The 22,581-nt window shown below is 45.7% G+C and overlaps 1 protein-coding gene across 9 annotated transcripts in view; it reads right to left on the reverse strand.

The window, feature by feature from the left end:
* Window positions 1-22,581, reverse strand: part of SEC31A (SEC31 homolog A, COPII coat complex component) — a 70,801-nt gene that overhangs the window by 13,912 nt on the left and 34,308 nt on the right. For 4 of the 9 annotated variants that reach the window (XM_081959197.1, XM_081959196.1, XM_081959195.1 and 1 more), the window contains 6 exons: window positions 22,411-22,556; window positions 21,056-21,229; window positions 18,736-18,903; window positions 11,847-11,970; window positions 6,510-6,863; window positions 1,548-1,586 (listed from right to left, as the gene is read on the reverse strand). In XM_081959197.1, the coding sequence (XP_081815323.1) occupies window positions 1,548-1,586; window positions 6,510-6,863; window positions 11,847-11,970; window positions 18,736-18,903; window positions 21,056-21,229; window positions 22,411-22,556 (1,005 nt within the window). Of the gene's footprint in view, window positions 1-1,547; window positions 1,587-6,509; window positions 6,864-11,846; window positions 11,971-13,078; window positions 13,169-18,735; window positions 18,904-21,055; window positions 21,230-22,410; window positions 22,557-22,581 lie in introns of all 9 variants that reach the window. The other 5 variants (XM_081959203.1, XM_081959199.1, XM_081959198.1 and 2 more) reach the window with 5 other exon arrangements.

Genomic DNA, 22,581 nt, shown 5'->3' on the forward strand with positions numbered 1-22,581 from the left:
TCTTTGAAATCTAAGAGCTGGCTAACAAGTTCTGTTCTGCAAACAGAATTACCTGATTCCAAAATTTTGTCTTGGTATCCCAAACATAGGGACATGGGGACAGCCCTTTCTCTATGACAGGGGTGTCAAACTCAAGGCCCGGGGCCCAGATCTGGCTCGCAGGGTACTTATTTCTGGCCCACGGGGCCTCCCGGGAAACAGCAAAGAACCAGCCTACGATGCTTCAGCCAATGAAAATGGGTCCTGGAGCTCCGTTTTCGGCTGCTACAGCCTCCTGCAACCCTCTGCCAGTGAAAATGGAGCTCGGGAGGGCCATATGCGTTTTCACTAGTAGAGGATTGCAGGGAAGCTGTAGCAGCCGAAAACGGAGCTCGGGAGCCCAATTCCACTGGCAGAGCGCTTGGGCCACCACAGGCGCCAACAAGAGTGATGTCGAGCTGGCCACCCCCCCTCTGGCCACCCCGCCAAGGTCAAACACAACCCTGATGTGCCCCTCAAAGAAATCGAGTTTGACACCCCCGCTCTATGACAATTTTGGATCTCTTTGGAGGTTATTCCAGCCTGGGCATTATTGCTATTATCATTATTATCTACAAGCGGTGGAATGAGTTGGCCCCAGATGAGAATTTTCATGATTTTTTTGCTTCCTTATCTTGGGGGGTGGGTGGGTGTCTACTTGAGAAAGGAACTACATGTAGTCCTCGACTTACAACCATTCCTTTAGTGACCGTTTGAAGTTACAACGGCACTGAAAAAAAAGTGACATACGACTGTTGCCACGTGATCAGAATTCTCATGCTTGGCAACGGGCACGCATTTATGACGTTTGCAGCATCTCGGGGTCATGTGATTGTCATTTGTGACCTTCCCAGATGGCTTCCAGCAAGCAAAGTCAATGGGGGAAGCCAGACTTGCTTAATGACCATGTCGTTCACTTAACAACTGCAGGGCTTCACTTAACAACCGTGACAAACGAAGATTGTAAAATTGGACATGACTCATTTAACAATCGCCGTGTATAGAGCAAAGGAAATTCTGATCCCAATTGTGGTTGTAAGTCAAGGACTACCAATATTAAATATTTCTGCAAAACTCTTTATTTGCATAAATTACCCAAATAATTCCATCTTGGCCAGCACAATTGCTATTTTTTTAAAAAGAAAAATGTCATATATTTTCTAGGCTAGGGGTACTATTCTAAAGATTGCATTTCTGTCTCTTCGGTCATAACGTGTAGTTTGAATTTTCTTGCTTGTACAATAGCTGATTTACTCACTATAGACTGGATATGAATCTTTTGCAGAAAGATTATTAAGAACTTCATAATCTGTTTTAACAACTGATCAGAATCTTGATTGGAAAACCCAGGTTAGTTACTTTATTTTATGGTCATTTTCATTTTTAAAATGCCATTGGAGGTTAAATTTTGTTTTAAATTTACTAAATTTTAATTCACTCGGAATTTGAAAGAGCGATTGCATGCAATGCTAGATTCAAACTTGTTAGACCCTTTTGTTGTGTTTCATTTATTTTACAACATAATTCACCTTGCAGGAAACTGGCTTGGTCTTGTAAATAATGATACTCTGCAGGTAAAATACAAAAACAACTTAGGAGATATTTTAAACTATATATTACAAACGAATATTCGCTTTTTCTTTTTTTAAGCTTTGTCCTTGGAGATGCAGTGAACACCACAAAAGCCACATTCGTACCATCCAATATGCAATGAATGTACATAATGCTCTCAGCCATAATGAGGATTCCTTATTTGTGGTTTAACATGTTGTGCAAACTCAGCCACTGGAGATTAGAAAGCTCGGTTGATGGCTCAGACCTAGGGTGAACCATTTAATTGTACAGTAACTCAATTAAAAAAAAAAGAGTTAATGAAATTATGGTTTGCTGTAATATGCCCAATTGAATGGGTGATTTCTATTTCTTATTACTGAAATGGAGATGGGAAGGAGTGTGCGCTAAAAAGGAATATGCTCTTCTTAAAATCCTCCAGTGATGAAGCATCTACAACTTCTGAAGGCAAAGCTGTTCCACTGATTAATTCTCCTCACTGTTAAGAAGTTTCTCCACAATTCCAGGTTCTTTCTCTCCTTGATTAGTTCCCATTCATTGCTGTGAATGATTAAAATGGCTATATTTATAGCTATAGACGAAATCAAGAACATAGTTTTTTTTTTTGCTTAAAACTAATATTATTTTAAGTATTATTTAAGAGGTCACTAGCTAATAAGCAATCATGACACGACCCTATTTTTGGCAGGAAAGGAGTTTAGGTCATGCCTTTGGAATCAGACAGCAGTGAGGCAGACAAACAGCTGGAGCCTGTTCCCAGTGTGCGCATGCGCAGAGTTGCCAGATGAAGGGAACAGCTAAGGAACAAGGGGCGATGGGAGTACGGCCACAGGTGGATGGTGAATGGCCCCTCCCATAGGGAATAAAAGAGGAGCGAAAGGGGAGTGGAGTTTGCAGGAGACAATTAGTTCATTCCTGCATTCTTGCCAAGTATTGCGGCGTCTGAAAGATATCGGCCTGGCCACTCTCCAAGCCTGATCAAGGTCGCTCATTGTGAACCATCTTGAAAGACTGTGGGAGAGGAAAGACTTTGCTGGAGAGGAATTCACTGTGAATTAAATAAAAGGGGGTTAGCGGGATGAGGACTCGGCTTCGTGCCGCTGGGGAAGACTAAGTCAGAACACTCCTAGACTTGGTGATTCACTCTTGAGCCATTTATAAATCAATTCCTTTTAGACATTGGGCGGATCCGCCAACAATGCAGCTCCACATGTAGCGATGCGGAAATAAGTCCTACTGCTTTCCTTGGAACTGACTTCCAGGTAAATGAGTACAGGGTTAGATAAACAGCTTTGAACAGATGAAAATGGGAAGTATCTGCCTCTCACTATATAGCAAGCCTTCAGTCCTAAAGCGGCTCTGCAGGCTGAATCAAGGATGACTAAGGTCAGACTTCAAATCCCAGTAATTGAAGTCGGGCGGGATATAGATTGTGAGTTTACAGCTTGGGGAAGCTTTTTCTAGACAATCCACCCTGACTGTGAATCTGCTCAGCATCCTAATTGTTTTTCTTGTTTCCAGGAAAGGGCATCCATCTGAAATCCACACAAAGGCGGCACTTGTGGAAGTGGTAACACCTCAACTAAGCCTTCACTCTAATACAGTGTTTCTCAACCTTGGCAACTTTAAGTCCTGTGGACTTCAACTCCCAGAATGGGGGATTCTGGGAGTTGAAGTCCACAGGACTTAAAGTTGCCAAGGTTGAGAAACATGCTCTAATAGATAGACAGAGGAAATCGTTTCCCACTGACAGATCAGGCCCTCCTCACTTTCCACTTAGGGCAGCGATAGTGAACCTTTTTGACACCAAGTGGCCAAACCGAAACGCATGCGCATACTGGCGCACGGGGGCCTGTTTTTGGCCACATTTTGGGCTGTTTTCAGGTTATTTTGGGGCTGAAAAATGACCCGAATAATTGCCTGAAAATGGCCCAAAAAAACCACCTGGTTTTGGGGCATTTTTGACTGGTTTTTTTGGACCATTTTTAGGCCATTTTCCGGTGCACAAAGACCAGCGCACCGGAAAACAGAAGAGCAGCTGTCAATGGCGCACGTGCCCACTGAGAGGGCCCTGTGTGCCACCTCTGGCACGCATACCATTGATTCACCAACATGGACTTAGGTATTATCCTTTTAAAAAAATGAGGAAATATTAAATTACATCAGTAAAGGAACAGGTCTGTTGTTATGCATTAAGGGAGGAAAAACGGGGAACACAAGCAAGGTACAAAAGCTTTTAAAAGCTCATTCTTTAAAGCCACACCTTGTCTATGCCATGCTTAACAAACTCAGACCAGCAGATGTTTCATCATGCACATGCGCTTCTGCTCACCCGCTGGTGGGGAAACTGCATTTCTTAAATCAGAAGTTCTCAACCCTCGGTCTATGAACTGGCACCACTCCGGGGCAGGCCAGTAACCGTGCCCCACAAAACAGCAAAACTCCATCCGCCTTATGAGGTAGCACATGAAACTAGATTCAAGGATAGAATCAAGATCACGTGAAGTGTTAATACCACTTTATAATGCCTTGGTAAGGCCACACTTGGAATATTGCATCCAGTTTTGGTCACCACGATGTAAAAAAGATGTGGGGACTTTAGAAAGAGTGCAGAGAAGAGCAACAAAGATGATGAGGGGACTGGAGGCTAAAACATATGAAGAACGTTTGCAGGAACTGGGTAGGTCTAGTTTAAGGAAAAGAAGGACTAAGGGAGACATGATAGCAGTCTTCCAATATCTCAGGGGTTGCCACAAAGAAGAGGGAGTCAAACTATTGCACAAGGCACCTGAAGGTAGAACAAGAAGCAATGGGTGGAAACTAATCAAGGAGAGAAGCAACTTAGAACTGAGAACAATTAATCAGTGGAACAACTTGCCTCCAGAAGTTGTGAATGCTCCAACACTGGAAGTTTTTAAGAAGAGGTTGGATAGCCATTTGCCTGAAACGGTATAGGGTTTCCTGCCTAGGCAGGGGGTTGGACTAGAAGACCTCCAAGGTCTCTTCCAACTCTGCTATTGTATTGAAACCACACCCCCTCTGGGCCATGGAAAAAAACCTCTCTCCATGTAACTAGTCCCTGGTACCCAAAAGGTTGGGGGCCCTTTGGTTTCAATGGCCTTTCTCAACTGCCTTGCAACTGGAAGGCAAAAACTTCCTTATCGGTGAATATATATTGACAGTGGGTCACTGGCTAAATACAGAAGTGGCCAAAATTGTGGAAACCTTTTGGGAAAAGTGTATTTTTGAGGTTTGGGGGCTAATAACATCACCTTTTTTGGAGTAGTACCATAAAACTATATATCAATGGGACGATTTAATTTAATTTAATCAAGAATGTAATGCAACAAAGTTTGTTCAATTATCGGTCTTCTATGAAAAGTTATAGCCAAATAACCAGAAAAAGGAAGCACAACTTGCTTAGGTTGATATCAGGTAGCTTTCCTTCATCTGATTGTAGCCAATGAGCATGAGTGTTTAGAGAGCCAATCAGGTGCCATCTTCTGTTAGCAATGAGCCAATCAGGTTACCCAACTAAGTATTAACTGACATGATGATAATTTTTGTATAGCTTGTTTTTTCTACGTGTTTCACTTTACTTCTTTGTAACTGCTATTCTAATAGCAAATCCTTCATAAAAGTTTATTGCATTACATTCTGGAATTCTGAGAGTTGAGGCCCACAAGTCTTAAAGTTGCCAAGCCTGGGGACCCCTGTTCTATGAGATTGGTTGTGGGCTGGATTCAGACATCATACTGGAGTAGTTGTGAAGCCAATCATACAGGCTCTGACACCAGATCCTGGTTTAAAATAAAACTGTGGTTTGGCATGATGCGTGAAATTAAATACTTTGCCATAGTTTGGTCTACCACTTGAGTTTGTAGAAAAGACATTTACATAAGTGTAAATTCAAGCCTCTTTGGAAGGAAGGGAGGGAGAATAAACATGTCAGTAAATAAAAAGAGCAGCACGCTAATGTCGCAGCAAGGATTCATGGCTGCTGAGCCACAGATTGCAAATAATAGCTAAACAATCCTGGGACAGAACCAAAATAGACAAAAGAGCCAGATTTTCTCTTCTTCTCCACTCTCTTGAACCAAACAGCTTGTTGCTCCTACAAGCTGCTGATTCAGAGCTGCCAACTCCTCCCGACAAACACCCTGGCTTGTCTCTTGGTGAGCAATTGAACAGTGCCTTTTAACCAATAAAAGTTAATGGAAGTTGCTTTTCTTAAATATCTCATAAAGCAGGGTGTGTGTGTGTGTGTGGTTCAAACTCAAGGCCCGTTAGCCCGATTTGGCTGGTAGGGTGCTTAAATCTGGCCTGCGGGGTCGACCTAGGAATATCAAAGGACTGGCCCGTGGTGCCTCTGCTGGCCACGGTTGGGGGGGGGGCATGTGGCTCTTGCGTGGCCCATTTTCGGCCTCCCCAGCAGCACTCTGCCAGCCAAAAACAGGACCTTTTTGGCTGCCAGAGTGCTGCCAGAGGCTGAAAATGAGGCAGGGGGGCTCCACGTGCAACCCCCATTCCCCGTTTTGGCAGGCAGGGTACTGCAGGAGGCATCCGTCCCATCCCTTCCCCCACTCCCGGCCAATGGAGGACAACTACAATGCTGATCTAGAAATCCAGTTTGACCCCCCTGCCCTAAAGACACAGGGAGGAGTGCCAACTGCAGCCTAGCTTCAGAGGGGCCACACATCTATTGTCTTAATTGCTCTGAAAAGGATCTGAGGAAGCACGAGATGCTAGGCAGCATGCAAAGAGGGCGAGCCCTCTGCCATTGTCAAAATGCACCGTGTTAAACCACAAGACAAGATCACCACACACACACATGCTACATTAATAAGAATGTAAAAGGCACCCTGTCTCAATATGCAATACTCCCCCCCAGCCCCCCGGCAGCCCTTTTAAGCGCGGACCTGTTCTTTGGAAAGCAGCCAACTCACTGGTCGAGGTCTCTGTACCTGTTGGTCCAGGAGGCAATGCGTACGACGGCAGAGAAGATGGTGGCGCTCCTGGCCGGCCATGCTGGAAGGAGGCGCCGGAAGGAGGGGGAGGAGGAGGAGCGGGAAGAGAAGAACTCGGATTCAAGCTGGTTGGAGAGGCCTGGGGCTGGGAGGGGTATAAGTGGTGAGGCATGGCACCGGCAGGGTTAGAGGGCATGTAAGGGGGGTTAGAGGTAGGGTAGGAGGTCGAAGTAGGAGGGGCCAGAGGAGGTTGCTGCGGCTGATAGAGCGACGGTCGAAAAGAATACGGTTGGGTTGGTTGACAAGCTACGTTGGAGAAGAAAAAGAACGAGGTTAGTAAGGAAAACGCACTAACTACTATTTCTAGTAGTCCTAGAACTAGTAGATACTAGTAATACTAGAACTAGTATTACTAAGTAGTCCTCAACTTACGACCACAATTGAGCCCCAAATTTATGGGAGAAATTTGTTAAGTGCATTTTGCCCCCTTTTGTGACTTTTCTCGCCACGTTTGTTAAGCGAATCATTTCTTTTGCTTCCGAGCGTATTCCCGCAGGTGCAGGGTCTGCTTTTCAGATCCTTGAACGCCACGTTGCTCGGTCAGCCGTGTCTCCAGGGCGCAGGCCGGCGGCTTGCATATCTTTGTTGATGGTGTCTTGTCATCTCTGTTTTGGACGCTCGTGAAGTCGCCGGCTACTGTCTTTTGTCAGCCCTGGCGCTCTTAGCGGCTGCCATTCTGTTGGTGGGGAGATTCATGACACGGGCGTTTCGTGACTTGGATTGCTGCTGTTAATTAGGGCATCTTTCGGAAACCTGACACCACACTGGTTTCCCTGCCGCGCCAAGAGCTTGAAGGACCTTCGGATCCTGCAGTGACTTTCATACGGAACGACACCAGCGCAGGCGTGGCAATGAAAACCAGCATGGTCTGTCACGTCATCAGAGTATCTTGGGTGTATTGCGCGCTTGTAGGAGAGGACGGGCCACAGGAGGGTTTAAATGGTGAAGTACGGAATTACAGGCTCGACTTTAATTCACTCGTGTTTTGCACTGTGTGTTTGTTGCAAGTATCGGAACAGGCTTATAAAGATTACATTTACCATGAACTACCTGCTTAGTCGTCTTGTTTGTTTTCTTTGCCTGAATGGAACCTGACCGGCAGTTTTGGCCATGGCGGAAGGTGCTGCTCTCTGGACATGCCCATACCAGCGGAGTCGGCCTTCTCTCATCTTTATAATTTGTGCCACGCCAAAATGTTGTCGAACGATGCGGTTGAGAAGGAAGATGCCCGATACCCAACGGAGCCTTCGCATTTCCACGGCATGGAGAGAGCTTTCGGTCCCTGTTGTTGCTGCCCAGCATTTGGTGCCGTACAGTGCAACAGGGGGGTTGGCTGTCTTGTAAATCTTAGATATAAGACGGGTTGGCATTCGTCTGTCACATAGAACCCCGGTGAGTTCTCGCCAGCGCATCCAGGCTGCGTTCACCCTTGCTCACCCCTTGTTAAGCAAATCACTGCCATACTTAAATTAGTAACGTGGCTTTTAAGTAAATTGGGCTTCCATGTTGACTTTGCTTGTCAAAAGGGTGCCAAAAGGGGATCACAAGGCCCCAGGTGGCTGCAACCGTCGTAAATATGAGTCCGTTGCCAAGCGTCCGAATGTAAATCACGTGGCCGTGGGGATGCTGCGAAAGTCATAAATGTGAAAAATGGTCATTTTTTTCAGCGCCATTGTAACTTCGAATGGTCATTAAATGAACCGTTGTAAGTCAAGGGCTGTCTGTATCTGCAATTCTTTCAGATGACAGGTAATCGTTGACTTACACCTGTTCGTCTTGTGAGCATTTGAAGTTTCAACGGCACTGAAAAAAGTGACTGATACGTAGTAAGTGACCTTCACATTTATTACTGTTGCAGTATCCCGTAGTCACATGATCAAAATCCGGGCACTTGGCAACTGGCATGAGAGCTGCGCTGCCCGGTCCCGGGGTCATGTGATCCCCATTTGTAACCTTCTTAGCCATCTTATCTTTGTCAGGGTTCCAAATAGCGTCCAAAATTAAATCAGAGTCCAAGGCAAAGTCTAGCTCAAAGTTCCAATTTATTAAGAGAGTCATGTTGGCACATCTGGGAAAACCCGAGTCTGAAAGCTTCCCGGTTTTCCCCGCCCAGTTGAAAGTTCATGATCTTGCCCCCATACCCACAAGTCCATCACATGGCCCAATCTCCCACTGCCATGCTGGCAGTTCCACCCATCCAGTTCCAGTCAGGTGCAGAGACAAAGGATGACCTTGGCTTTCTAGAAAGAATTTTGTTATGGCTACATAGCATCTAACTCCGTACAATCCCCCCTCCCATTTTCCCACAATAGAAAACGCACAGTAGAATAATAGAAAGTGTGGCAGGCCAAAGATCCAAAAGAAAAGATGGCTGCAGGTCTGACAATCTTATCTTATGACAAGTCAAATCAATATGGGGTGGGGAGAGGAAGCTGGTTCACTTAACTGTACGATCCTGTTAACAACCAGTGATTCACTTAACAACTGCGGCAAAAAGGTTATAAAATGAGTCCAACTCACTTAACAACTGCCTTGCTTAGCAACAGAAATTTGGGGATCCACTGTGGTCGTATGCCGAGGACTATCTGTACAGACCTCTAGACAGGTTTCTGTTTTAATAGTGTAAAGCCACCAGAAGGAAGTTTTAGACAGAATTAAAACAGCCACATACGAACAAGGCAGAACTTACTTTACAGGTTTATACGGGTTTAGAAAAAGATATTAATCACCCAAGGTCCGTTTTTTCCCCCTTTTGAAATGCGATAATTAAAGTCAGACGTACAGTCAGCCTAAAAGCACAAAATAGTTTGCCTAGAATAGAAATTGCTAGGCTGTGAAGAATTGTTACATTAGTTATTGATTAGGTTAGAGGGGTGGGAAGGAAATCATATGAATTCTCACTAACCTGCAGCTCTCTTGACTGCCAAATCTATGTTCACTTTTTTTAAAGATGCCCTGGGGGAAATTAATCAACTAGAGCTGCAAATAACAGGAGAGAAGGAGAGATCTGAGCTGAATTCCGGCTCAGTCAGAGTCCACAAAGGATGGGCCCAGCAGCTGCACTTTATATGGGGCTACCCTTGAAGGGTGTTCATAGAATGTAGCTGCTTAGACGGTTCCTGGTGCCCCTGGGGTGACACAGCTGGCTAGGGAATTCTGGGAATTGAAGTCCACACATCTTAAAGTTGCCACAGTTGAAAAAGGCTCAGTTAATCTATTGAACAGGGAAGGCCACAGCAGAATATTCGGCTGTCTTTGACTGTCTGAGCCGAGGGTGTCAAACTCGGTTTCATTGAGGGCCGCATCAGGGTTGGGTTTGACCTCGGAGGACCGGTGTGTGCGTGTGTGCATGCGTGCAAAGTGGGCGTGGCCAGCTCGATGTCACTTGTGTCGGGGGCACCTGTGGTAGCCAAGTGTTAAGGCAGGACTTCCCTGAGACCCTCCCTCATTTTCATTATAATCTTCCTTCCTTCCTTCCCTCCCTCTTTATTCTTCCTTCCCTCTTTCCTTATTTCTCCTTCCATGCTCTCTTCCAATCTTTCCTTCTTTTTCTTTCCTTTCCCTTTCCCCTTTCCTGTCCCTTCTTACATGCTCAAATGCAAAAGGAGAAACATTTCTCCTTTTGATTTGGTTTTAGTTTGTTTTGCTAGCCCTCGGCGAGCGAAAATGGTGCTTGGGGGCACGGTCCCCTGGGCCCTCTTTGTGGCCACAACAGCCTCCTGCAGCCCTCTGCCAATGAAAATGGAGATTGGGGGTCGTGGTCCCCTGAAGCTCTGTTTTTGCTGGCAGAGGCACCGCGGGCCGGTCCTTTCCAGGGCAGCACTGCGGGCCAGATCTAAGTACCCCGTGGGTTGGATCCAGTCCGCGGGCCGTGAGTTTGACACCCCTAGTCTAAGTGGTGCCCAAGAACCAAAATTGTTTTATCCCTAAAAGGGGCAATGCATTATAACAAAAGCTGCGACAATTTATCCTTATTCAGTTCTGTTCCAGAGAGGACACTTTTAAGGAATACGATTAAAGGTAAAGGTTCCCCTCACACATATGTGCTAGTCGTTCCTGACTCTAGGGGGCGGTGCTCATCTCCGTTTCAAAGCTGAAGAGCCAGCGCTGTCCGAAGACATCTCCGTGGTCATGTGGCCAGCATGACTCAACGCCGAAGGTGCACGGAACGCTGTTTCCTTCCCACCAAAGGTGGTTCCTATGTTTCTACTTGCATTTTTTACATGCTTTCGAACTGCTCGGCTGGCAGAAGCTGGGACAAGTAATGGGAGCTCACTCCGTTACACAGCGCTATTTGAATCGCTGAACTGCCAACCTTCTGATCGACAAGCTCAGCGTCTTAGCCACTGAGCCACCACATCCTGGGTAGGAATACCAACAGTAACATAGAAATCAAAAAGAAACAATGAACGTGGGAGAGCCCTTTTTAAAATAAATTAAACCCATGAGCTCCCTGTGCCTCAATTTTCTTGGAAAAGAGAAAGGGTTAGCATTGTTACATTATATTACAGTTATGTTAGATTACACTGGTGGTTGGCACCAGATAACATTGTTGTGACCCACCAGCGGCCAGCGGAGCCAGACAGTGAGGAGGTTGGGGAGGAACCTGGGCCAGTCCTGGAGTCTGGGGAAGGCTCTGATGAGGGCTCTGCGTCGGAGGCAGAGAGGGGGCCAGAGCCGTATGCCAGTTATCAGCTGCCTTCAGACTCAGACATCAGTGGGCAGAAGAACAGCTGGAGCCTGTTCCCAGTGTGCACATGCACTGAGTTGCCAGACGAAGGGAACAGCTAAGGAACAAGGGTCAACTCGGGAGTAAAGGCACAGGTGGATGGCCCCTCCCATAGGGAATAAAAGAGGAGCGAAAGGGGAGTGGAGTTTGCAGGAGACAATTCGTTCATTCCTGCATTCTTGCCAAGTATTCCGGCATCTGAAAGACATTGGCCTGGCCACTCTCCAAGCCTGATAAAGGTCGCTAATTGTGAACTATCTTGAAAGACTGTGGGAGAGGAAAGACTTTGCTGGAGAGTAATTTGCTGTAAATTAAATAAAAGGCGTTTATCGGGACAAGGACTCAGCTTTGTGCTGCTGGGGAAGCCTCGGTCAGAACAAATATTATCTTTAGAGAGGGGTTAACTTTGAGGAAAACGAAAGCAACAGATTATCCCGTATTTGCCGAGTCATTTTAAGGAATCCAGCATGCGAAGTCCAGAGAATACTGCAGCTACTTACGTTGTGGACACGGTTGCCTTGTGTACATATTGTAATCTGGATGGGCAGGCTGATGTTGCGGTGGCATATGGGGATTCAGGTCCTTTTGCATAATAAACCCTGGAGGAGGAGGTGGGTTGTCTCTCTGAGGAAGAAACGGGAGAGGGGAGCGGGAAACAGAGAAATTACGCCGTGAGGGGCAGCCCAGCAGGAGACCTGTCTCGGAAGTGAAACGCTCTGATCTCAGCTCGCACATTGTTGTTCCTTTCTACTACTGTGTTAACGGCAAGGATTTAAAGCAGGGGTCTGCAACCTTGGCAAATGTTATGACTTGTGGACTGCAATGCCCAGAATTCCTCAGCCAGCGCAGTCGTAATTCTGGGAGTTGAAGTCCACAAGCCGCCGTGCATGCACTGGCTGAGGAATTCTGGGAGTTGAAGTGCACAAGCTGTCGTGCATGCGCTGGCTGAGGAATTCTGGGAGTTGAAGTCCACAAGCCGCCGTGCATGCGCTGGCTGAGGAATTCTGGGAGTTGAAGTCCACAAGCCGCCGTGCATGCGCTGGCTGAGGAATTCTGGGAGTTGAAGTCCACAAGCCGTCGTGCATGCGCTGGCTGAGGAATTCTGGGAGTTGAAGTCCACCAGTCATAATTCTGGGAGTTGAAGTCCACCAGTCATAATTCTGGAAAGTTGAAGTCCACAAGTCATAACGTTGCCAAGGTTGCAGACCCCTTGATTGAAAGCATTCAAATGTGATTTGCCAAAAAGCTTATAGTCTCCATCAGCAACATTAGGGAATGCATTTTGAATTGATTACTGGGTTGGCAAGGGAGGGTGAAGGGGGAATGGATCCATTTCAAGACTTTTATAAACCCATTTTATAAAACGAGAAAGCCATTTCAAGCAATCGGGGGGGGGGGGGAGGGGAGGAATGGGAAAGGAGGACGAAACAATTCAGGATCTTCTGGGACACAAATTAAAAAAAACCCAGGGGTGGTTAGTTGATCTCCAACTCCATCTAACAGCTGACATTCAGCAAAGTTATCTTAAAACCGAGCGATATTTGGGCCAAACGATGGAGAAGCCCAGGATAAGCCTGGAAGTCTGAAACCGTTTCGCAGGTGGCCAAGGACGCATTGGGAATTATTAACAGTGCGTTTTAAAAAAAAGGGGGGGGAGTGCCAAGGAACACGGCATGAGGTCTACAGGAGGAGAGAGCAGGTTCTGCTCGAAGAGGAATAATGAATGTTATACCTGTGTCTCAGAGGGAGAGGCTGCAGGAAGGCTGGGAAGGGCAGTGGGGTTTTTGTTACTCCAGGTAGTAACAGTAGGGGCAATTCTAACCTGAATTGAACAGAGAGATACCAATCATGGAAACATAAAATAAAAAAATAAAAAATAAATAAATAAAAGGAAGTGAAAAGCCAAAAAAGTTTCAAACAGCCAGACTGCTCAGGAATGCACTAAGAAACTTTCTAGTCATTTACAGCAGGGGTGAAATTCAAGAGGTTCTGGAGAACTGGTAGCGGAAATTTTGAGTATATTTTTCGGAGTATAAGACGCACCAAGGTTTTGAAGAGGGTGAGGGGGTGGGCCAAAAACGAGCAAAAAAACCGGCTCCTTTTTTGTGAAAACGGGCCCATTTTTGGTCAAAAAATGGGCATTAGGAAGCTTATAAAGTGCTCCTGGTGCTGGGGAGAAAAATGAGCAAAAACAGCCCGTTTTTCACTCATTTCTGCCCCCCCCCCAGCCCCCAGGAATTCTCTGAAAGCCTCTTAAAGGCTATGCACGGCCATTTTGGTGAAGGGGGCGGGGTTTCAGGAGGCCAAAAATGCTGCATTCAGTGTATGAGACGCACCCAGATTTTCAGCCTCTTTTTTGAGGGGGAAAAAGGTGCATCTTATACTCCGAAAAATATGGTAGTTCAGAGAACCGGCAAATACCACCTCTGGCTGGCCCCTGAGTGTGGAGGGAATGGAGATTTTGCAATATCCTTCCCCCAGAAGTGGGGAAGGAATGGGGATTTTGCAGTATCCTTCCCCTGCCACGTCCACCAAGCCACACCCACAGAACCGGTAGTAAAAAAATTTGAATTTCACCACTGATTTACAGTTGTTGGTGGAAGACGCCTTCTCATCCATGCAAGGAAACGAGCAGCAACATGGAGACGAAGGGAGAGACTAAATATATCAGCAAGCAGCTAATATTTACCAGAACTGCCAACTCTTAAAGAGTTAATATTCATGCCACAAGTGCTAGACGTTTATACTCTTTGCAGCTCATGCATTTTTCTCCACTGACGAAAGGTAAGCAGCGAAGCTAGAATTGTCGTGCTGAATAACACACGAAGAGAATTAGATTAGGAATGTCTTGCTAATGTTTCCCCCCCCTCCCCCCCCCAAAAAGGTGAAACATGAATTCTTTGGAAAGGACCTTCTGTTTTGAAACTTTAGCGCAGGGCGTGACACATAGTATTGTGACATACATAAGAAAAGGTACAGCAAAGTTTCATGCAAGACAGTGGATTCTTTTATGTCCATTACAGTTGCTGGAATTTAGTGTTAAGACATGGGACATGGGGCGGGGGGGGAAGCTATGTGTGTTTGATAAAGTTGCTAAATGGGGTTAGATAATTAAAACAGGCAAAAGGGAAACCAGATGGGTGTCATTTAAGACCAAGTGGTTATGTTACGTTTGTTCTCCAGGATGAAAGACAAAACTCAAACCCATCAATTTTCAGAAACAAAGCACGTTTCCCCTCTTCTGTCAGATAATATTTCCTACAGTGCTGCGATGTTTCATACGCAGACTAGCGAAGCAAAGAGAGACATCCTGGGACAACTGGCAGAGTGCAGAAGCCTCGTCAAAATGCAGCATTTAACTTGATTAAAATTGGTGCTATGCTTATTTCAACATAGAGCACAGAATAATAGATTGGAAGGGGCCTTGGAAGTCACCTAGCCCACCGCCCCTGATCGGGCAGGAGACCCTATAGCCGTGATGGCAAACCTATGGCACGCGTGCCGGAAGTGGCACGCCATTAACTTTTGTAATATGTGTTTTTTTAAATGTTGTACGCCGCCCTGAGTCCTTTGGGAGAAGGGTGGCATATAAATCCAATAAACAGAACAAACAGAAACAGAGCCATCTCTCCGGGCACGCCAGCTGTCGCCCGTTGCTCTTCCAGGTTCCGGTGTGCACATTTGCGCCGGCCAGCTGGCCTTGGCACACACATGCATGCCAGAAACCGGAAGACCAGGTGACCGGTGCGCATGTGCACACCAGAAACGCAGCTCTTTCAGTTTCTGGCGCTCCCCCACGTGCGCTCCCATTTTGGCACTCGGTGCCGAAAAGGTTTGCCAACACTACCCCTATGCCATTTCAGACAAATGTCTGTCTAGTCCCTTCTTAACAGCCTTCAGTGTTGGAGCACCTACAACTTCTGAAGCCAAGCCATTCCACTGGTTCCATCTTGTGGTGGGAAGCACAAGAAAACTACTATAAACCCTGCATGAGTGGCTTTGCACAGTTAAAGAAGAATAAAATCTAATCCCGTATCCCACCCTACCCCAAAACTGGGCAAAAAAATATCCTGACCTGTCTATCTGCGTGACATAGCATCCACGTTCTCCATCACTGCAACACCCATTGTAGGTTCCACCTCATAAAAAGACATTAAGAGGGGCCTCTGGACATCAAAGGTTGCCCACCTTACCTTCATGGATATTTATTTTGCCATCCAGCAAAATAATACACTTTGAGCTACTCAGAATTGTCCCTTTTCTGTGTCTTTCTCCATCTTCCCATAACCAGATGACTCCCATCAATCATAAATCTATTCTGCTGGATTAGGACTGCTATTAATTAGGGATCACTTTTAAAAACTGATTGTTGTATTCGTGTGTGATTGTGGGCTCCTTAAGAGTGCTCTCTGAGCTTGGTGGTTTTCTTGCAGACGTTTCATTACCAAACTGGGTAACAAGAGTCAGTGCAAACCCTAACCTTCACTAGCACTGACGATGTTACCTAGTATGGTAATGAAACGTCTGCAAGAAAACCACCAAGGCTAAGAGAGCACCAAGGTTCTCTCAGTTTAATCTTGAGCCACAAATATTCTCTTCAATCGAAGAGCATGTCCGGCTGATCTCAGGGGCATCACAAAGCGCCCGATTGATCCAGGAGAAAGCTCTTTTTGCCAGCTACAAGAGAAGCAACCAAAATGGCTGCAGAAGGTTGGGACAAGCCTCTGAAACAGAAGTAGTACAGGAGTGGTGTCAAATTGGTGAGAAATTTTTTTATTATTAGATAAGGGAAAACCCAGAAGAATTGGAATTTAAAATAAAATTGAAGGCAGAAGAAAATAAGCGGCGAATTAACTCTGGTTTAAGACGATTGTGTTATCTTTTCTACCTTAACTTGGTTTGTTTTCTATGGACGGACTCTTTCCAAATGCCTCTTACTTTTAAACTGGACTGGTCTCTTTTTTTCCCTTCTTCCTCTATACTTTCTCCATTTTTTGTATTTGTGGATTAAAAGCTTCTTCTCTCGTAAGGCTTGGACGGACCGTAATTTTTACACAGAAGGACACACTATGTGTAATTGAAGAGGCTTTTATGTTATATGTGTTGTGTGTTTGTCTGAAAATAAAAAAAAATATTTTAAAAAAATATTCTCTTCAATCATTATTATAGGGAGTTGTTGCTTCTTCCTGCAGCCATATGCTGATAAAAGGAGGCTGGAACAAGGCTGGCCTCTTATATGGAGCTGCTGTAAACTCTCTTATGCTTAATTTGCTTGCAAGAATCATAGCCTTCTGCAAATCGAGATTTCCTGATCAAGTGGTGCAACTCAATTAAGGACGTCTATGGGGGAAGGGGACAGAGGGAAGGAACATGGATAATCAAGGATGGGTTTTCCTCACAGGCAAAATAATATGTTGTGGCCTGCCAGCAACCAAAGAAGCTGGCGGCAGATTCGGACAGTGAGGAGGTTGGGGAGGAACATGGGCCAGTCCTGGAGTCTGGGGAAGGCTCTGACGAGGGCTCTGTGTCGGAGGCAGAGAGGGGGTAAAAGCTGTCTGACACTTATCAGCTGCCTTCGGAGTCGGAGATCAGTGGGGCCGAAGAACAGCTGGAGCCTGCTCCCGACGTGCGCATGTGCAGAGCCGCCAGGAGAAGGGAACAATTAAGGAACAAGGGCCAATTCGGGAGTAAAGGCACAGGTGGATGGTCAATGGCCCCTCCCAGAGGAAATAAAGAGGAGCAAAAAGGGAGTGGAGTTTGCAGGAGACAATTAGTTCGCTTAATTAGTGTGAAGCTCTGTTCATGACTCTGAGACTCCTTGCCAAGTCTTTTCTTGTACAGCATTGTGTTTGCAAGATACCGGCCCTGCAGCTCTCCAAGCCTGATAAGGTCTGTGGTTGTAAATTCACCCTTGAAAGACTGTTTGCCAGGACTTTGCTGGATGTGAATGAGAGGAATTTACATTAGCTTAATAAAAAGGGTTTTTTGTCGGGACAAGGAGACTGCTTCGTGATTTCGGGAAGCCTAGGTCAGAACAGAATAACAGAGTTGGGAGGGACCTTGGACGTCTTCTAGTCCAACCCTCTGCTTGAGCAAGAAACCCTATGGTCAAATTGCAAAGCATTCCTGACCTGCTCTCGAGTTGCCATAGGCAGGGGGATGGGGAACCGAGCCTCACAGCTGCAGCGTGGAATCACACCTCAGTCAAAACAAAAGCACATTCCAAGCCATCTCTATGTTAAGGCCATCTCCACGGAGACCCACAGTGGCCAGAGGGAGGGACTTCTACAACCCTCGAAATTGCTTCGTTGGGGAATGTGACTGATGACACACCTTTGTGGGAGGGGTAACAGGGTCAGAGCCGGGACATGAATTAAGTGAGGTCAGAGTTGGCTTCACTTGGAACGTGCTGATATGAAGCTCCTAATAACTGGATTTCTTTTGAAGCTTGGCTCCAGGCTCATGACTTAATTAGAGCATCGGTGGGAACCCTGACACCTATCCCATTTCAGACAAATGGTTATCTAGTCTCTCTTTGAAAACTTCCAGCTTTGAAGCATCCACAACTTCTGGGGCCTTCTTGGAACTGCTGAAAGGATTGTGTTGTAAACTGGAGATAAATGATCCAGTTTACAACACAGTCCTTTCAACAGTTCCAAGAAGGCTCCACACCCATTTGCACCACTCAGGTGACCTTGAAGGCATAGATAAACCTCCAAGTGGCCTTAACGACTCACTAAAAGGAATGCAAATGACTAGCGGTCTGCAAGGAGTATAAATCCTTCCACTCCCCACTATCCAGACAGAGCTGAAGAAGCTTCTTGGATGAGAAGTGAAACATCTTCAAAGAAAAACCAGAAAGTCCAGTTGCCTCTTGAAGAAAAAAAAAAAGCACCTTTGGAACAAGTCTACAAGTCTTAAAGTTGCCAAGGTTGGAGGCCTCTGATCTACAGAGTCTCCAGAAAAAAAGGCTGAACCAAGTGACATGCTATATATAACATTTTTGGGGCAAGGCATCTACTAAATGACGATGGACTAAGCTTTATTAGAACTGAAGATCCAGGGGAGAAATCAAAGCAAGAAACGGAGAAGGGAGAGCTCTTGCCGTCATGAGCTGGGGGCAAAATACATCACTATTCCAAAGAGCCTTTCAAATTAGTAAAACCTTGACTAGCTGCTGCATGAAACCTCCAGCAGCTTCACCAGGCAAGATTTCCTAAAATATCTCCGGAACGAGAGTGCAAGGAACACCTTCCCAAACTGAAAGTAGGATAACAAGCTCTGATTTAAGAGGCACACTTTTGGGTAATTTTGAGCAGACCATCATGCAGAAGCACTAAAATGCTGTAACCACCAACGTAAGGGTGGTAGCTGAAGGGGCCTTTTTACCTGCTGATAATACTGCGGAGTTGGGTTTTGCGGCATCTGGCCAGGAGCAGGGCCACTTCTCCCCTTGGTTGCTGGTTGCCTCTCGTAGGGCGCTGGGGTTGCCTCTGGGCCCCTGGGAAGCTCCCCCTGCGCTTTACAGATTCTGTCCCGTAGCACCACGATGTTGGGCTGGCAAAGGGCAAAACACCCAGTTAAGCAGATTCACAGGAGCAGATCTATCTTTTTTAAAAAAAATGTTTTTATTATGTATTTTACTTTATTCCATATATTTCCAGTTTTGCAACAACCGTGTACTGGCTGTATCAAATCCTTTTTAAATATACATAGTATTAGTGTGTGTGTGTGTGTGTGTTGGTCTTGTTGTATTCGGGTCTTTTCCCATGTAAGATTGAGATTGTCTTGGCAACATTTTAGCGAGGTCTCACTCACCATCTTCAGGCTGAGTTTTGGCCTTTAAGCTCAAAAGACGAAGATGGGGAGTGAGATCTCGCTGAAACGATGCCAAGACAATCTCAATCTTACATGGGAAAAGACCCGAATACAACAAGACCAGCATACCTACACCCATGAAAATCTAAGAAAATAAATACACACACACACACACACACACACACACACACACACAGTGTTTCCCTGAAAGTAAGACAGGGTCTTATTTTCTTTTCACCCCCGAAATAAGCGCTTGGCCTTATTTTCGGGGAGGTCTTATTATTTTTGAGGTGCAGGAGGCGGCGAGCGTGGTCACCTCATGGCTGCTGCTGTGTTGCAATATTTTCGGGGGAAGGCTTATTTTAGTGCATGCACTCAAAAGCCCGATTGGCCTTATTATCCGGGGAGGTCTTATTTTCAGGGAAACAGGATATTATATAGAAAACACAATTGCTACCAACCTGCCTTCCTTTGAGGACCTGTATACTGCATGAGTCAAAAAGGGGACTGTGAAAATATCTACAGACCCCTCACATCCTGGAGATAAATTGTTTCAACTTCTACCCTCAAAATGATGCTATAGAGCACTGCACACCAGAACAACTAGACACAAGGAGAGTTTCCCCCCGAATGCCATCACTCTGCTAAACAACTAATCCCCACAACAGTCAAATTATCTACTAAGACTATATTACTATTATTATTCTCTTCCTTCCTGGTACCTATCTCTTTCCTAGTACCTATCTCTTTCCACTTATGACTATAACCCTGTTGCTTGTATCTTTATATTTTAAATTTTCTTTTTGGTTTCCTAGTATAATTTGATTGCTTATTAGTAACCTATGACTATCACTAAGTGTTGTATCTTATGATTCTGGATGAATGTATTCTATTTTATTTTTCTTTATGTACACTGAGGGTATATGCACCAAAGACAAATTCCTTATTTGTCCAATCACACTTGACCAATAAAGAATTCTACTCTATTCTATTCTATTCTATTCTATTCTATTCTATTCTATTCTATTCTCTGATCATAACCATTATTCTCATGGTCATACAGCATAATCTTTTAAATATATAATATTGTACGTCATAGTTATATCCCTTATTTTCATAGTTGCACAGTAACGCTCTACATATTTACATTCTATACATTTAAATCCACAGTCACATACAATCCGATATTAACATTACTTACAGTATATATTCTTATATATATCTAAATACCTGTATTTATTTCTAGTTTGTTGATCTTTCGTTATTACGTTTCTAATCTCTGCATCTGTTATCTAGCCATTTATACAATAAATCCCATGTTGAGTAATACTCACAGGAGCAGATCTATCAAGTGGATGTGTTGTTAATGTTATCACAAAAGCCACAGAAGACAATGGATTCATAGTAACCAGTTTGGTGATGGCTGACTGAACCTCTCTTCTCTCAGGCTGCCTTCAATCGGCTAATCTAGTATAGGTAGTGCTTGGCTTACAACACTTTATTTCGTCCCCGTTCAACGTTACAACGGTACTAAAAAGTGTGACTTATGATCTTTTTTCACACTTACTGCACCATCCTCTAAGTCAGGTGTTCAAAATTCTACGCTATGCAACGGACTCGTATTTTTATGACAGCTGCAGTGTCCCCATGTGATCCTCTTTTGCGACCTTCCGATAAAACAAAGTTCACTTAACAACCATGTTACCAATTTAACGGCAGTGATTCACTCAGCAACCCTAACAAGGGAGGGCGTAAAATGGGGGCAAAAGTCACTTGGTAACTGTCTTCACTTAGCAAGGTTGATTTTGGGCTCAACTGTGGTCATAAGGCGAGGACTGCCCGTAAAAGGCAGAACAAGGAAATATAGATAGGCACGGTAAAGTCAGCTTACCTGGTTGGTATTCGCTGGAAGAAAAGCTAAGGCTGCGGCGATGCTGCCTTGGGAGGCCAAAAGGTTGGCATACTGGCTCATCTTTTCAGCCAGGAGGGCCCCGACAGCGTTGGCGTCCATCACCTGAGTCTGTTGGACAGCTTTACGCAAAATGACCACTTTTTCAATGAGATCCTAGGAGCGCAAAATGGAAGGAGAAAAGAAACAAACAAAGAAGACCAAGCTTGAATCAGACAGATTGATGGACTCTTCAGCTAGAATTGACTTCAATCAGAATAGAGCTGGAAGGGATCTTGGAGGTCTTCTACTCCAGGGATGGCTAATCTTTTTGGTGCTGAGGGCCGAAAGCGTATGCGCGCGCACACGCCCATAATACAATGTACGTGCCTACCCACGCGCCTGCCCCCGTGCATGCACATAAAATCCCCCCACTTGTGATTCCCCCCATGCACACGTGCACTGCGCCCCCCCTGGTGCGTGCGCACGGATCTTCTGTATGCGCCCCGCCGCCCCCACACATGCACGGCATAGACACGAAAATCAGCTGGCTGGAGGGAGGTGCGCATGCATGGGCGGCTAAACTGAGCCAGGGTGATGGCTGACGTGCCCACCTGTGATATGCGTGCCATAGGTTCGCTATCATGGTTCTAGTGCAGGGGTCGGCAACCTTAAACCCTCAAAGAGCCATTTGGACCCGTTTCACACAGAAAAGAAAACACCGGGAGTACACAAAATCCTTCCCGTGCCTGACTATTTCCTGACTGCTCCCAAAACCAGCCTATGCACTATTTGAATTGAAGGTTCTGTTTTCTTCTGCAACTTTTCTTTTCTTGGATTTATCCATGGTTGGCCTACTGGGGGTCGGAAAGCTCTATAAATTGCGTGTCGCACATTGGCGGTTGTGACACGTATTTTTAGCGACAGGGAGCCGCAGCAGCGGGATGAAAGAGCCACATGCGGCTCCGGAGCCACAGATTGCTGACCCCTGTTCTAGTCCAACCCCTGCTCAGCAGGAGACCCTATATTTGGGGTCCCCACTACTGGTCCATAGCCCCTTGACCAGTGGACTGCATGAGTGACTGGCCAGAGGGCACAGCCCCCTCACATTAGTGTCTCCGCGAGCGTTGTGTGGGCACTAGCATCACCGTGTCATGCGTGGGCACTTGTGGACCCATTTGTGTTCCGTGGGTGATCGCGGCCCTGTTCGTACATGTGTTCATGCATGTAAAGGCACCTCCCCCTCTCCCCCCCCCCCAACCAGGCTGCCAAACCAGAAAGGTTGGGGAACTTTGGATGATACTGTGCATCTCCCAACGACCGAGACCCAAAGGGAATTGAAAATAAAAGGGCCGAACCTGAAGAGACAGTGGATTGTTTCCATCCTGGGCTTTAGTCCAACAGGAAACTAACTTCTCCACATTTCCGGCACAAATGTAGCACAGGCAAGCCTGTGTTTGCAAAACGCTGTCCCTTTCGTTTTCAAGTCTTGAGCCCAACAAATCTAGTTAGGAAGATAAACAAAATAT

This window comes from Natrix helvetica (assembly GCF_964273705.1).
Source record: "Natrix helvetica genome assembly, chromosome: 7".
Taxonomy (NCBI): domain Eukaryota; kingdom Metazoa; phylum Chordata; class Lepidosauria; order Squamata; family Natricidae; genus Natrix; species Natrix helvetica.